General features: G+C 53.9%; 1 protein-coding gene across 1 annotated transcript; it reads right to left on the bottom strand.

Annotated features, from left to right (window-relative positions):
- Window positions 1-870: 870 nt before the first annotated feature.
- TAP2 (transporter 2, ATP binding cassette subfamily B member) lies at window positions 871-14,432 on the bottom strand. Its single transcript, XM_081139758.1, has 12 exons — window positions 14,213-14,432; window positions 13,381-13,880; window positions 13,194-13,308; window positions 11,257-11,387; window positions 10,879-11,084; window positions 4,175-4,372; window positions 3,950-4,078; window positions 2,719-2,907; window positions 2,409-2,582; window positions 2,102-2,261; window positions 1,718-1,854; window positions 871-1,490 (listed from the first exon to the last, which is right to left on the bottom strand). Exons 2-12 carry the CDS (start codon window positions 13,871-13,873, stop codon window positions 1,314-1,316), a joined length of 2,109 nt encoding a protein of 702 aa, XP_080995884.1. The 5' UTR covers window positions 13,874-13,880; window positions 14,213-14,432; the 3' UTR covers window positions 871-1,313.
- Between the last annotated feature and the right edge of the window lie 1,162 nt (window positions 14,433-15,594).

Here is a 15,594-nt window from a genome sequence, read left to right on the forward strand (position 1 = left end):
CTTTTCCTCCCAGATCTACCTGCTGAGAGGTGTGGTTTCAGGCCACCTTTTTGGGTTTAAACTATGATGAGTCTGTGGGTGCAGTTGTACTGAGGACGTCACAGAGTGTTACCAGATCATCTTCTTTCATGAGGACTACAGTTTCCATAAGGTTGGTAGATACAGGAGTTATAATGCCCATTGTATAAATGCAGGAAGGACATTTGGTGGCAGGGGAAGGGACCAGGCCAGGCTTGCGTCTGTCCCAAGGCATATTTCACCCACATGGCATTTGAGAGACAGAGCCAAGGAGCTACAGGGCAGGAGCAGGATGAAGCGAAGGCTTCTCTCCAACCTGGCTGCCTAGTTTCCAGGCGGAACAGAGCCCCACAGAGGAAGCCCTGGCTAGTTCACTGCCAGCACTGGGAAGTACCTGCTATTTCTGGGAATGTGAAAGCTGGTGTTTCCTAGAACAGGAACCTTCAAAGGTAAGTCCCTCCCAGTAACCAGAAATGTGTACAGCTCTGCATTTTCATTGGTTGATCCATGTGGGGAGGATTGAGAATGAGGACAGTGGAAGAACCGGACTTACTCATTTATCCAGCACGTAGCCTTGTCTCCGATGGAAGGAGCCCTGTGCCAGGTGGGCGATACAGAGCTTATTATGATGTATGGCCTAGAGTGGGCTCCGGGGACAGGCCTGGATTCAAACTCCAGCTCCACCACTGTGTAAGCTTGAGAACATTGTTTAATCTCTTTGAGACTCAGTTTCCCCGTCTATAAAATGGGGATAATAGTGACCAACCTCATAGGACTGAGAATAAGGACTTGAAATGGTATTAAATGAAAAACATTTAGCATAGTTCCTATTCGCATTCAACACTATAAACAGAAGCTATCATCAATGTTTTATTTACACTGTAAATTATGGAACTGTGCTCTGCCCCTCCACACCCTAGCTCCCAAAATATCAGACACCCTGGGAATGGGGAAAGATACAGAAAGGCAACCTCCTGACCATGTCCATTTGGCAGAGAGCAGATAAAAAACTAATAGGAGAGCCAGCAAAATCGTAGCGAGAGTGAAACACAGGTTAAACTTACTTCTCTACATGAACGTGCGCTATTTATACAATAAGCAAAATATTTTAAAATATATTTATTATACACTGCACTGTGCTCAGCACCAGGCCCCGCCCTGCCCTTGGAGGAGAGAAGGGCCGGGACGCACAGCAGCCCCTCTCCCCGCAGACGAGGCGGCGCGCTGGAGGCCCCATCGCGGAGGCCCGGGCGCAGCGGCCGCGAGAGGGCCCCCCCCCCCCCCCCCCCCCCGCCTCAGTCCAGCAGCCGCCGCGCCAGGCGCGAGTAGAGGTCCTGCCCCGCCAGGAGCTGGGCGCGGTCCAGCAGCTGCCCCCGCCGCAGCACCAGCACCTGGTCAGCCCTCTGCACCGTCTGCAGCCTGTGAGCGATCACCAGCACCGTCCGGTCCCCGCGGGCCTGCCAGTCCTGCAGCTGAAGGGGGGTCGGCTGCCTCAGGAAGAGGCGCGCGTGGGCACCCCCCGCCCCCCACTGCCCGGCTCCTCGGGCCGGCGGGGAGGGGCAGGGGCAGGGGCCGCTCGAGGGTGGGGCAGGCAGGAACCCCCACCCACCACACTCTCCATTCCACCCCCGCCAAGACGACGCAGATACCCCGCCCCTGCTGGGCCGATCGCCCCCGCAGCGCCCCTGCCCCCACTTACCGCCTGCTCACACTCCACGTCCAGCGCACTGGTGGCTTCGTCCAGGATTAGGACGCGTGGGTCCCGCACGAGGGCCCGGGCAATGGCCAGGCGTTGCTTCTGTCCCACGGCCAGCAGGTTCCCCTTCTCCCCCACATCTGAGGAAACCACGGAACGCCCTTCCTCAGATGCAAGTGACCGCGACAACACGCTCCCGCGAGCAGGGACAAGGCGCGGCTGGCATTCCCGCTGGCACAGCTAGGGGGGCCTGGGGGCGCCCGCAGGGCTGCCCGCGGAGCTCCTGGCGTCGGGGCGGGGCCGTGGGGGCTGAGGCAAGAGCAAGGGAACAGTGAACGCGGGTCACAGGGCCCGCGAATAAGCCGCGGTCCCGGGGCCGGGAGGTACCTGTGTCCAGTCCGCGCTCCATCTCGCCTATGAACGCGGCCGCCTGCGCGGCGTGGGCGGCCGCCATCACCCGGTCGTCGCGGCAGCCCGGCAGCCCGTAAGCGATGTTGTCCCGCACGGAGCCCGAGAACAGCACCGGCTCCTGCCCCACCAAAGCCACCTGCGCGGGGGCGGGGGCGGAGCGGGTGGGCGGCCCTGGCCGGGCCCTCCCTGCCTCCTCCGCCCAGCGGCCCCTCGCGCGTCTCCACGCGGGGCCCTGCTCCCTGCCGCGCTCCTGCCCCCGGGCCCATCCTCTCCTGCCGCTCACCTGCCGGTGCAGGTAGCGGTGCTCATACTGGGGAAGGGGCTCCCCATCCAGCAGCAGCTTCCCTGCTGTGGGCTGGTACAGATTCTGCAGCAGGGCCGCCACCGTGCTCTTCCCGGACCCGTTGGGCCCCACCAGCGCCGTCACCTCGCCGGGCCGCAGGGTGAAGGTCAGCCCCTGGGAAAGCAGGGGAGGTAAGGGGCGGGCCTCGCCTCCCTCGGGACCCCCTCTCCTTCTGTCCCAGGTAAGGTCAGCCCCTGGTCACACCCGAGCGGCAGGCAGGGGCGCAGCGCCCTCGCGGCCCTTCGGGCACCTTGAGCACGGGCTGGTCCGGGCGGCCGGGGTACGCAAAGGAGACGTCCTGGAATTCCACCAGCCCGCGCAGCGCGGCGGGCTCCAGGGTCCCCGGCGGGGGCAGGTTCGGCCGTCTGTCCAGGTAGCTGAAAACCTTCTCGGCCGCCCCCACGTTGCTCAGCATATCCCCGCACATGTACACCAGGGTCTGGGAGACAGGGGTGCAGGGTCAGCTCGTCCAACACAGGCCCCCCAGACCAGCCTCCCGCTGCCCCCCCCCAGCGACACTTCCCGCATCCAGAGGAGAGTCTCCTCCTTAAAGGTGCGATTCGGGTGGAATTTAAAAACAGCACCGGTTCCCTCCTGTTCCAACCGCGTCGTAAAAGATGGAGCTGCCCACACCCTCCCGGCGGGACTGCTGCCCGGACTCAGCTACTGCTTCGCGCGGCTGGCCGCAGGGCGCACCTGCCCGCTGCACAGGGCGCCCCTAAAGGCCGGCGCTGTGCCCACCCCGCCTCAGTGGCCCCAGGCGCCTCCCACGGTTCTCCATGCACGAAACACGTTTAACAGACGTCTAGGACATTTATAAAATGAAGCCCAAGATGAAGTAACTATGTTTGAAACCTGGAAAATGCAGGGAAAGAGCTAAATGCTCACTTTGCCTTTTTTAGTCAAACTGGCGACTGGGCACCAAGCAGTGGAGAGGGGAAGTCTGTCCAGCTGACAGAGGAAGGGGTGGGAGAGCCACCTGCTTTCCGCCCCCAGTGAGCTCGGGATCCACACTGAGCGCCAGCGGCCGGTGGCGGCAGACACACCCGAGCGGTGAACGTGATGCACACGCGGGACAAGTGCAGGCCTGACCACTGACCTACTTGGTGGATCTGAAGAATCATCATTAACTTTCCAGGTGTGATCATGGCTTTGTGGTTATGATTCTAATGTTTATACTTTATAAATACAGCTGAAATATTTACAGATAAAATTGTGTCTTGGATTTTCTTCAAAACACTGTGGGTGGGAGGAGGGTCAGGGCGCAGAGGAAGCCAGCCTGGCTGAGCGGGTGGCTGCGAGCAGGCCGAGGCCCCGGGCTCCTTAGCTGCTCCTCTTTCCTGGCGTGTTTTAAATCCTTCCTAACACAGTGAGCTGGGATTCTGCTTTGTCTTGTGTTTTTAAGGGGAACCAATAAAGCCCAAGGCCCAGAGGCTAGAGAGGAAAACAGGGACAAAGAGGACGCGCGGAGGGCCACTGACCTGCACGTAGTGACCCACGTCTTCCTGGAAGAGCAGAAAGGACAGCAGCCCGCCCCGGGTGAGGGCCCCGGCCAGGATCTGCTGCAGCCCGCAGCTGAGCATCAGCACCTGCATCACCAGGTGCAGCATCTGGGGGGAGGGCGGGGCTGAGACAGGCTCCTCCCCTCGCCCAGGCCCCGCCCCGCCGAGGGGGACCCGCCCCGCCCCAGCCACGCCCCTTCTCACCCTGCGGAAGAGCAGGTAGAGGGCGCGTTCCAGGTTTCCTCGCCACCGCAGCTTCCGGCACCGTTCCAGGGCCTCCTCATAGCGACAGGCCTCGTGCTCCTCAGCCCCAAAGCTGCGCACGGTCGGCAGCCCTCCGACGGCCTCCCGCACCACCTGCCCCGCCTGCGCCACCTCGTCCTGGATCTCCAGAAGCAAGGCCTGGACACGGGCAGGAGGCGCGAGGTTCACTCGGCGGAAGACGGCGCAGCCCAGCCGCGCTCCAGCCCCCGCGCGCTCCCCAGCCGGCCTCGCAGCAGCAAACTGCCTTCCTTCCCTCTTCCTTACGTTTACTTCCAGAAGGAGCAGCGCGAGTGAGGAGGGGAGGGAACAAATTATCCCTGGGCTCTCGGTGCTAGTTAAGTGGGAGATGCACACCGTTTTACCCCTTCATCTGAGCTCATTCGCACCACCCCCTGCGTCTGAACAAGAGAGGAGGGGTAGTCCCCCAGGAGCCACAGCTACTTAGCAGAAGGTGGAGATGTAACTTAAAGTGGACCGAAGACCCGAACCTAAGAGCTAAAACGATAAAACTCTTAGAAGAAAAAACAGAAGGGAAAGCTTCGGGACACTTGCTTTGGCAATGGCTTCTTGGACGTGACACCAGAACCACAGGCAACAAACTAAGAAGAACATAAATGGGACTTCGCCAAAATGAAAACTTTGTGCATTAAAGGACTCTACCAACAGAGTGAAAAAGAAACCCGCATAATGGGAGGGGACATTTGCTGATTGCTGATAAAGGGATAAGACACAGGATATACAAAGAACTCTTACAACTCAACAATTTAAAAACAACTCAGTTTAAAAATGAGCAAAGAACTTGCATAGACATTTCTCCAAAAAAGATAAAAATGGCCAATAGCCTGGCTGGTGTGGTTCAGCGGTTGAGCATCAACCCATGAACCAGGAGGTCAGGGCACATGCCCAGGTTGCAGGCTCGATCCCCAGTAGGGAGAATGCAGGAGGCAGCCAATCAATGACTCTTTCATCGCTGATATTTCTATTTCTCTCTCCCTCTCCTTTCCTCTCTCTAAAATCAATTAAAAAATGTTTTTAAATAAATAAATAAAAGTGGCCAATAAGTATATGAAAAGATGCTTAACATGACTAATCATTAGGGAAATGCAAATCAAGACCACAATAAGATATCACCTCACTATCATTAGGATGGTTATTTTTTAGGTAATATATATATGCAAATATTAGCCATTAAAAAAGGAAATTCTGCCTTTTGTGACAATATGGACCTTGATGGCATTATGCTAAGTGAGATAAGTCAGATAAAGAAAGGCAAAAACTATATAAGCTCATTTATAAGTGGAATCTAGAAGAAAATCAGGTTTGTTGTTACTAGAGGTGGGTGTGGAGCACAGGGAAATTGTAGGTGGTCAAACTTCCAATTATAAGATAAATAAGTGTAAGGAATGTAATTTTTAAAACACAGAGGAGCCCTAGCCAGTTTGGCTCAGTGGTTAGAGAGTCAGCCCACGGACTGAAGGATGCCAGGATCGATACTGGCCAAGGGCAGGAACCTCAGCTGCAGGCTCAATCCCCAACCCCGGTCGGCACAGGAGCAGGAGGCAGCCAATCGATGTGTCTCTCTCACATCAATGTTTCTCTCTCACTCTCTCTCCCCTCCACTCTCTCACATCAATGTTTCTCTCTCTCCCTCTCTCCCCTCCACTCTCTCTGAAAAGGCAATGGGAAAAATACCCTTGGGTGAAGATTAAAAACAACAAACGCAGAAGATAACAAGTGCTGGAGAAGGATATGGAGAAATGAAACCCCTGTGCACTGCAGGTGGGAGCCTAAAACGGTGTGGCCACTATGGAAAACAGCATGGTGGCTCTTCAAAACGTCAAAAGTAAAGTCAACATACAATCCAGCAGTCCTACTCCTGGGTATATGCCCAAAAGAATTGAAAGCAGGGACACAAACAGATATTTGTACATTTATGTTCATAGCAATATTATTCGCAGTAGCCAAAAGGTGGAGCAACCCAAGGGTCCATCAGCAGATGACTGGATAAACAAAATGTGCTGTCTGCATTGATGGAATATTATTCATCCCTAAAAAAGAGAAATTCTGACACATGCTACCACATGGTTGAACCCTGAGGACATTATGCTAAACGAAAGAACCCAGCCACAAAAAGACAAATACTGTATGAAGCCACTTATAGGATGTCTAAGTAATCAAATTCATATACAGAAAGTAGCATGGTGGTTGCCATGGTGGGGAGGGGAGGAATAGGAATCTATTGTTTAATGGGTTAAAGTTTCAGTTTGGAAAGATGAAAAGAGTTCTGCAGATGGATGGTGGGGATGGTTGTGAGACAGGCCAGTCAGCTAGGACAAAGTAGAATGGAGAAACTGAGACAGAGAGCTGAATAAACTGGCAGAGCAGTTTACAGCAGATACAGAAGCATCTGCTGCCTAAAGATAGCATCTAAGCCTCAGTTGTATTTCAGCTCCAGGCCCAGAAAAGCAACAAAACCAGGTAGGCAAAGCCAGGACCAGCTGCAGTGATCAATGACCCCCTGCCCTGGTGCTGACCAATCAGTGGAGACCATGGCCCTAGAGGAGCACAGGTAGAAAATGATGAATATTCTGCTAAAACCCTCCCCTGATACCTCCCCTATGATTCCCACCTGAAAGAAAAAGATAAAAGCTTCAAGACAAAGAACCCAGTGTGAGCTCTCTTTCTGGGGAGCAGCCCCCCTCCTCCCTTCCCTCACTTCTTTCCCCACTTCTTCCCCCACAGGCATGCATCTTCTAAACCCTAAAGGACCCCATGATACTTGCAACCAGGAGAGTAATGGGCATCAGCAGCTAACCCCCTGAACCTGTTCCCAAGGCCTCTTTTCTCTGACTTCCCGGTGAGCTAAAGCAGCCCAGCCTAGGCTCCTGTTGCCTCTTCTATGCTAAGCCCTTTTTTGTTTTATGTCCTCACTGTCCCCAGCTTTAATAAATGTTCCCTCATAGTCACCTAGACTCCTGCTGAACCCTCACACTTCTCAGGGCCAGGTCCCTTTTCCAGTTACAGTTGTACAACAATATGAATGTATGTAATGCCACTAAAATGGCACATTTTTAAATTGTTCAAAATAGTAAATTTTATGTTATGCATATTTTACCATAATTTTTTTTAAAAGAAAGAGAAGGGATTCCAGGATGGTGGCACATTGAGTGGAAGCTGCACTGACACTCTCCAGAACCACACTGGAATTACAACTAAAATATAGAAAAACCTGAATAATCAACTGACGACTAGCTGGAGAGCACCCTCATAACCAAGGAGAAAAAGCGGAGACAGCATGGAGACTGGCAGGAAGTGCAGAGGCGCGATAGGGCTGGCTGGGCTCCCCCAGGCAGCAGCTGAAGGTCAGGAGAGATATCTCAGCTGTGGCGGTTTCCCACTGAGAACTTTGGGATCTAAACCCCAAGCTGGGCTCCCCCACCCAGAGCACCAGAACTGGAAAAGGTGCCCACATAACAATTGGCTTTGAATAGCAGCAGGGTTTCAGTCTGCCAGGGAGAGATAGCTAGAAATGCAGGTCCCCTCTTAAAGGGCCAATGCACCAAGTTTCATGTGCAGCCACTCATCTTGGGTCTGGAGAAAGGAGAGCAGAGTGGACTAGACCTGTGTGAGGAGAGTCCAGAGTTGCTGGCTCGGGATAGAGCTCAGAGGGCAGCCATTTGGATCCTTATGCTGAGTTATTCCCCCATATGGCAGGGGACATCTTTCTCAAGCAGACCTTTACCATCCAAGCTTTTGCCTGGGTGGAGAAGCAATTGCCCTGCCCTGTTGAAAAACCTCTTGACCCATCCTGTGGAGTTTCTACAGCCTGAAATTCATTAAGAAACTGGATAACAATCAACCTCTGGGTGCTTTCAGTATTTGCCTGATCTGCTTCTGGACCCAGGGCTTGGAAAAGCAGAACTTGGTGTGCATCTTGCTCCTTTCCAAGTGCACCCAGCCCCAGCAGAGGAAATCACAAGCTGTGGAATGTGGAAAGCTTCAAACAGGGTAATCAAGGCCAGTCACAAACAGCGTCTGACACTGGCCTGCACCAGAGACCATCCAAAAGACTGGGAGTCCTAGCAGATCTACCTAACACATAGAAACAAATCCAAACAGGCAGCCAAAATGGGGAGACAAAAAAAAAAAAAAAAACCCAAACGAAAGAACAAAAGAATTCTCCAGAAGAAGAGCTAAATGAAATGGAGATAAGTAATCTATCAGATATAGAGTTCAGAATACTGATCATAAGGATGCTCAACAGCATGAGAAAAGATATGGAAACTATGAAGGAAATTAAGAATGACATAATAGAAATTAAAAAATACATTGGAAGGAATAAACAGCAGATTAGGGGAAGCTGAGGATTGGAACAGCAAATTAGAAGACAGGGTAGAAAAAAATAACTCAATCAGAGAACCAAAAAGAAAAAACAATTTTAAAAACAGCAGGACAATTTAAGGGAGCTGTGGGACAACATTAAATGTAACAATATTCACATCATAGGAGTGCCAGAAGAGGTCAAAAGTAAGCAAGGGTTAGAGAATCTATTTCAAGAAATAATGGCAGTAAACTTCCCTAACCTGGTGAAGGAAAAAGTCACACAAGTTCAGGAGGCACAGAGAGTCCCAAGCAAGAAGAACCCAAAGAGGCCTACACCCAGACTCCTCATAATTAAAATGCCAAAATTCAAGACAAAGAGAGAATCTTAAAGGCAGCAAGAGAAAAGCAACTTGTTACCTACAAGGGAGCTCCCACAAGGCTGTCAGCTGATTTCTTATCAGATACTCTATAGGCCAAAAGGGAATGGCATGAAGTATTCAAGGAAATGAAAAGCAAGGATCTGAAACCAAGACTACTCTATCCAGCAAGGCTATCATTCAAAATAGATGGTGAAATAAAGAGCTTTCCAGACCAAAAAAGGCTAAAGGAGTTTATCACAACCAAACCAGCACTGAAAAAAATGTTGAAGGGACTGCTGTAATTAGAAGTTGAAATAGATAGAACAAGAAGCATAGGCATAAAGAAATAAAATGGCAATAGATAAGTACCTATCAATAATAACCTTAAACATAAATGGATTCAATGCTCCAATCAAAAGACATAAGGTAGCTGAATGGATAAGAAAACAAGTCCCAAATATATGCTGTCTACAAGAGACTCACGTCAGAACAAAAGACTCACACAGGCTGGGGGGGGGGGGGGAGAAAGAAAGAAAAAAGCTTCTAGAGGACTTTAAAAGAGAGATCAACAGCAATACAGTCACAGTAGGGGACTTTAACACAGCACTGACTTCACTGGATAGATCTTCCAGACAAAAAATCAACAAGGAAACAGTGACTCTAAATGACACACTAAATGCAATGGACTTAATTGACATTTACAGAACATTGCACTCCAAAGCTGCAGAATATACATTCTCTTCAAATGCTCATGTGATATTCTCGCCCAGCCAGGCATGGCTCAGTGGTTGAGTGTCGACCTAGGATCCAGGCGATCGGGGTTCGATTCCCGGGCAGGGCACATGCCTGGGTTGTGGGCCCGATCCCCAGTCGGGGGTGTGCAGGAGGCAGCGGATCAATGACTCTCTCATCATTGATGTTTCTATCTCTCTCTCTCTCCTTTCCTCTCTCTGAAATCAATAAAGATATATTTTTTAAAAACACACACACAAAAAAAAAACAAATGCACATGGGATATTCTCAAAGATAGACAACATATTAGGACACAAAACAAGTCTCCACAAGTTCAAGAAGACTGAAATCATATCTAGCATCTTCTTGGACATTTACGCCATGGAATGCTATGCAGCTGTAAAAACGAAGGATTCTTTGCCTTTTGAGACAGCATGGTGGGACCTGGAGAGCATTATGCTAAGCGAAATAAGCCAGTCAGAGAAAGACAAGTATCCCATGATCTTACTCAGATGTGGAATCTAATGAACAAAATTAACTAATGAACAAAACAGATCTAGAGACATAGAAGCGTGGAACAGACTGAGGGATCTCAGAGGGAAGGCGGGGGCGGGTGGATGGGTGGGGAGAAATTAACCTAAGACCTTATATACACATATGTATAAGCCACAGACACAGACAATAGAGTGATGAAGGCCTGGAGGGCGATGTGGTACAGGGTGGAGGAGATCAATGGGGGGGAAAGGGGGACATTTGTAACATTTTCAACAATAAAGATAAATTGAAACATAAAAAAATATAATAAAAAATAATAAATAAAATAAAAAGAATGAGTAGGTGAGACTAACATGCAGACTCAGGTCTTCCCGGCTGCACATTCTACTTTCTCTCTACACTCCTGCTGGTTATAAGGGGAGCACTACCTACAGCCTCCAAGATGGCAGTGTTCGTCTTTTATGGGGAAATTACGTGCAGACTCCTTTGAGAATCTGATGAAAATTATCCTCACCCCAGAAAAATGTGACTTCCCTCTCTCCTTTCCTCCCTCCTTCTCTGTCTGTCTCTCTGTCTGTCTGTCTGTCTGTCTCTCTCTCTCACACACACACACACACACACACAGTCCCAGGGCCGTGGACCTTCTGAAGCCTGTCAGAACTGCTGCTCTAAGGGCTGAGAGGACAAGACCTCTAGGACTGATCCTTCCCAGGGCTCCGCAACAGCCACATATACCTGATGGCGGGCATTGTACACCTTTTCAGCCGCTATCGTGAGAGGCACCTCGAGCAGGGACAGCAGGGTGAGTCGGGGCGACAGGCTGAGCATGAAGCTGTACAGTCCCACCACTTTCACCAGGCTCCGCAGGAGCACATTGGCATTTAAAGGAAGCCAGGAACTCATCAGCTTGGTATCCGAGTTCAGCCGGGAATTCAGCTCCCCTGGGCAGGACAGAGCAGGTGAGGACCCCGCGGGCAATGGAGACCCCAGAAACTCCCTCCTGACCTTCCCTCTGACACAGGCCCCTCCTCTGAGCAGCCTCCTTCGCTTGCACGCCAGGGGCAGGCTGCCTGCGGGTTGAGGGGAAGCCCGCACCTGGACTCTGGGCCCCACCTGTCTTAGTCTCCTGGAAGAAACCAAGGTCCTGGCGAAGAAGGGAGGCAAAGAGCTGCTCCCGGATCCGCAAGTTGATTCTGGACATAGTGAAGAGGAAGCAGCCTCCCCGGCAGCCTGCAGACAGTGAGCTGTGGGGTGGGGAGGGGACAGGAGGGTGGACAGGACAGAGACAGAGGGAGGGGATGAAGGGGGGGAAACAAAGGAGAAAGCAGAGAGTGAAAAGTAATGCAAAGTTGGGGAAAATACACCGTGAGGGCAGGAGAGAAACAAACAAGAGAGGGATGGGGGGGTGGCAAAGGGGCAGAAATAAACAGAGAAAGAAAAAACGGTCACGATGAGCTATACCCAGAACAAAATCCCAACCCGTACAGATACACCTGCATTTATGGAGCTCACTCTGTGCTAGACGCAGGGAAGGCTACAATAGCAGTGAAAAGATACCGACACAGAGATGGGCTGTGGCCCACCTGGCCTCCCCGAGCTATCCTTCCGGGCTTCCCGCCGTCTTGGTCCTTGGTCTCTTTTCTCCCCACCCCCAAAGTCCTCCTTCCTAGTCCTGGCTGCTTCTCTGTGGGGACCCTGCCTCCCAAGCTCCGCGCCCTGGTCGCGCTGTTCCCCATCCTCTCGTCCCCGGAGTTGGACAACGCCTCTTAGACTAACCCTATTTTTACAATAAAACATGAAGGGAAAATGTGAAAGCATGGAAACAGGTATTTTACAAAATATGGGTTCCTCATACAAATCTAGTCACCAGGTTTGAAGGGGACAGTCGGTGACAGAACATGAGGGTTTGGACTCTGGTGAGAAAGGAGAGAAGAGCCACAGGAGAAACACTGAGTGCGGGGCGTGACCCTGAGAAAAGCATCAACGCTCCTGGTGCTGATGCCTGGAGCCCAAGAGACTGATGGTGTCAGAGGGGGAAAAGAAGAGGGAGCCAGTCCCAAGAGGACCAGGAGGGAGTGTGAGGTGCCTGGAGCCCTGGGTGTGAGGAACGTGGGGTGAGAGGGGGATGTCCAGTGTGAATGTCTAGGAGGCAACAGGACTGGAGCTGAGCCCGGAGCTGTGGATGGTGGAGCCAGATGACCTGAGTTAGCTCACCAGGAAAATGTTCTTAAGATCAAAGATCAAAGAACTGAGTCAGGAGAAAAGTCCACATTTAAGGGTCCGGAGGAGGAAAGTCTCCCGAGCAGGGAGAGTGGGTTGGGAAGTGGGAAGGGAGAAAGGGGTCAATAAGAGATGATTCGAACGCCAAGTGCTACAGAGAAGCAAAGAGAATTGAGGACCGATTTTTTTTTAAGTTTGATTTTTAAAAAACATTTGAGTAATTGGTTTCAGGAAGAAAAAAAAAAGTAGCAAAAATGGAATAAAGACATAATGAAGAAGTGGTTTCTGGGCCATTCTGAATGAAGCAGGACCACAAAAGGCGCCGTCGGGCACTAGGGCGAGGAGAGCGCAGCTCCTCGAGGCGAGCACCCTGGCGCCTCCCTGGAGCACCCTGGTCCCAGCCCCAGTTGGTTAATTGACAGCAGCTTCCTGGGTGTGTCTAAGGAAAGAGGGAAAAGCAAAGCAAGTGGAAAAGAGTAGAGATGCTGGAAAGAAAAGTGTAAGGGGCAGGGTGAGATCTCCAGGGTGACAATGGGGTGTCCGGGGGAGGACCATGCGCGCGCTGAGCAGAGGATAACCCTGGAGGCGACGCGGCGGGCGCGGGGGCACCCCGCGGGGCGCCAGCCTGGCGCGGCCCGGACCGTGCCGCCGGCGGGCAGGGCCGGCGGGTGAAGGGTGAATGGGCTAATAGAAAGGCGAGCAAATAAACACAAGCGGGTTTTCGCTTAAGGGTTTTGTGCTTCGTGCACAAAAGTATCTGAAAACAGAGTTAGGAATGGGAGGGGCCGGTGAAGGTCTGGGGCCAGCGCGCGGGGCTCGCCATCACCCACCTCCCGACGGAGAAAAGGCACATGAAAAGGATGGCGCTGGCGAAGGCGTCGGGGTCAAAGTCACCACCCAGGATGTCGATCACGCGACCGGAGTAGTAAGGGATGAACGTCTCACCTGAAGGCAGGCAGGGGGGTTACGGAGGCGCGGGTGCCGGGCCTCCCCCCGCTCCAGGCGTCGCCCACTCACCCAGCACGGCGAGCACCAGGAAAAAGAAGGCGGCGGCGAGCGCCGGCAGGTCGGGCCTGGAGAGCTTCAGCAGGCGCCACACGAGGGCGCGGCCGCGCTCGGGCGCGGGCTCCCCGCCGCCGGCCCCCGCGGGGCGCAGCGCGGCCCAGACGGCCCAGCCCAGCGCGGCGGCCGCGTCCCCCAGCAGCAGCCAGCTCCACGGGGCCGCGGCCGCCCTGGCGGGGGGCGCGCTGGCGGCGTCTGGGCGCAGGGCCCCCAGCGACAGGTACACGGGCGTCGCCAGGCAGAGCGCGGGCAGCAGCGCCCCAGCGACGCCCCGCAGGGCTCCCAGCTTCAGCAGCCACCACAGCCCTCCGAGGCGCAGGGCGCCCTCCAGCCACAGGCCCGGGAGCCCTCGCGGCAGCAGCGCCCCCAGGGTCCCCCGGAGCAGCCAGAGCAGAGCCGCGTCCGCCAGCAGCAGGGCGGCCCAGGGTCTCGGGTCAGGGAGCCGCATGGCGTGGCTGCGGGTGGAAGGCGGGCATTAGAGCGGCGGGGTCCCACCCTCGTTCCCCCCTCCCACCCCACTCCCCGGACGGGCCCGCGCTTCTCGCCGTCTCTGACCCGATCCCGAAGCTCCGGGTTCCCGCGCCCCTCGGTGCATCCCTCCCCCGACGGAAGCAAGGCGCCCGCACCAGCCTGGGAGCCTGGCCTTCAGGGCTTCACCCTTAAACATCCCGTGAACCCTCCCTCACCCCTCCCCACCCGCCGCGTCGGGGTCCGCAGGCCGGGCGGTCGTGCCCGACCCCTGCACCCCTGGGGCCCGGGGGGGGGAGGGGGCGGCAGGAAGCCGGACCCGGGGTGCTGGCGAGCGGGGAAGCGTTCCTGCCGCACGGACTCGCTGGCGGCAGCTTCGGGCCTGCAGCTCCCGAGGTCCTCCCGTGAGATGCTGGGCACTGAGTGAGATGCTGGGGACTGAGCTCCGAAACCGGCTCCCGCAGCCCCCGCCGGGCCGCCCTTCCGCCGGCTGAAAACAATCCCAGGCGAGGGAGTGCCGGCCGCCGCTTTCGCTTTCGCTTCCCCTCGGGCCGGGCTCTGCGCAGCGCGGCCAGCAGGGGGCGCTCGACACCGCAGACGCCGCGCCAGCACCTGCTGCAGCGAGCCTCTCGCCCGTAGCAACCGTTACTCTAATGGAAAACCGCAATTTCTAAAAATTGTCACTAAGTAGAATAAAGCTATGTCAAGAATTGGGATGCTTTGTAATTGGAGAACCACTGGGTTGTCTTACGTGGAGGTCTTACTACCTCAAGCTCTGCAACTGTTTTGAGAAGTGCCCTCTTCCCCTGCCCAAGCTCCAGTTTTAGGGTCTTGGGGTAAAAACAGCCAAGTTCCGAGGGAGAAACATGGGGTCTCCTAAACAGAAGGCAGCAGGCACTCTCACGGGCGCCGAGTGGGTTTCACTTACAGATTCTGGGCTGAAAAGGCCCTGCCCCTTTATTTGTCCTCTGCACTGCGCCTGGAGCAGGGCACGTGTTCAGATGCCTCCAAATGCGTGCCCCAAATTATGTCGGGCAGCTTCCGCACCTGAGGGATGGACTTGGTTTCCTGGTCTAACACCGGCTGGAACAGCGATGGGTGCTCCAGGTCCTGCCTGGCCCAGAGCCTCCTATGGGGCAGGCACGCTGGCTGGTTTCAGAAACGGCTCTTCCGGCTGAAACTACCTCCCAAGCTCAACGTATCCTCAGAGGTGATGACTGGGTTTCCCCGGCACCCTTTTGAACCGTTCCTGGTACGGCTACCAATGAGTCACTTCAAACTGAAAGCAATGGGGGAGGGGAGAAATTTACAGTGGAGGATTACTCGCCGGCCAGGCGTGGCTCAGCGGTTAAGCATCGACCTAGGATCCAGGCGATCGGGGTTCGATTCCCTGTCAGGGCACATGCCTGGGTTGCGGGCCGCAGCGGATCAATGACTTTCTCATCACTGATGTTTCTATCTCTCTCTCTCCCTCTCCTTTCCTCTCTCTGAAATCAATAAAGATATATTTTAAAAAATAAAATAAAATAAAATAAAGTGGAGGATTACTAAAATTTCTCCAACCCCGTGCGTTCTGGGATTTTAAGCATCTTGCCCTAATGAAGAAAGCTTCATGCTCAGCTGCGTCCTGCTTTCAAGTTTTTCCTTCAGCGATGTCCTTTGAGTGGTGGCACTGTCCATATTCTTTCCTGCACTTCCAGC

This window comes from Miniopterus schreibersii (genome assembly GCF_964146895.1).
Source record: "Miniopterus schreibersii genome assembly, chromosome: 6".
Classification (NCBI taxonomy): domain Eukaryota; kingdom Metazoa; phylum Chordata; class Mammalia; order Chiroptera; family Miniopteridae; genus Miniopterus; species Miniopterus schreibersii.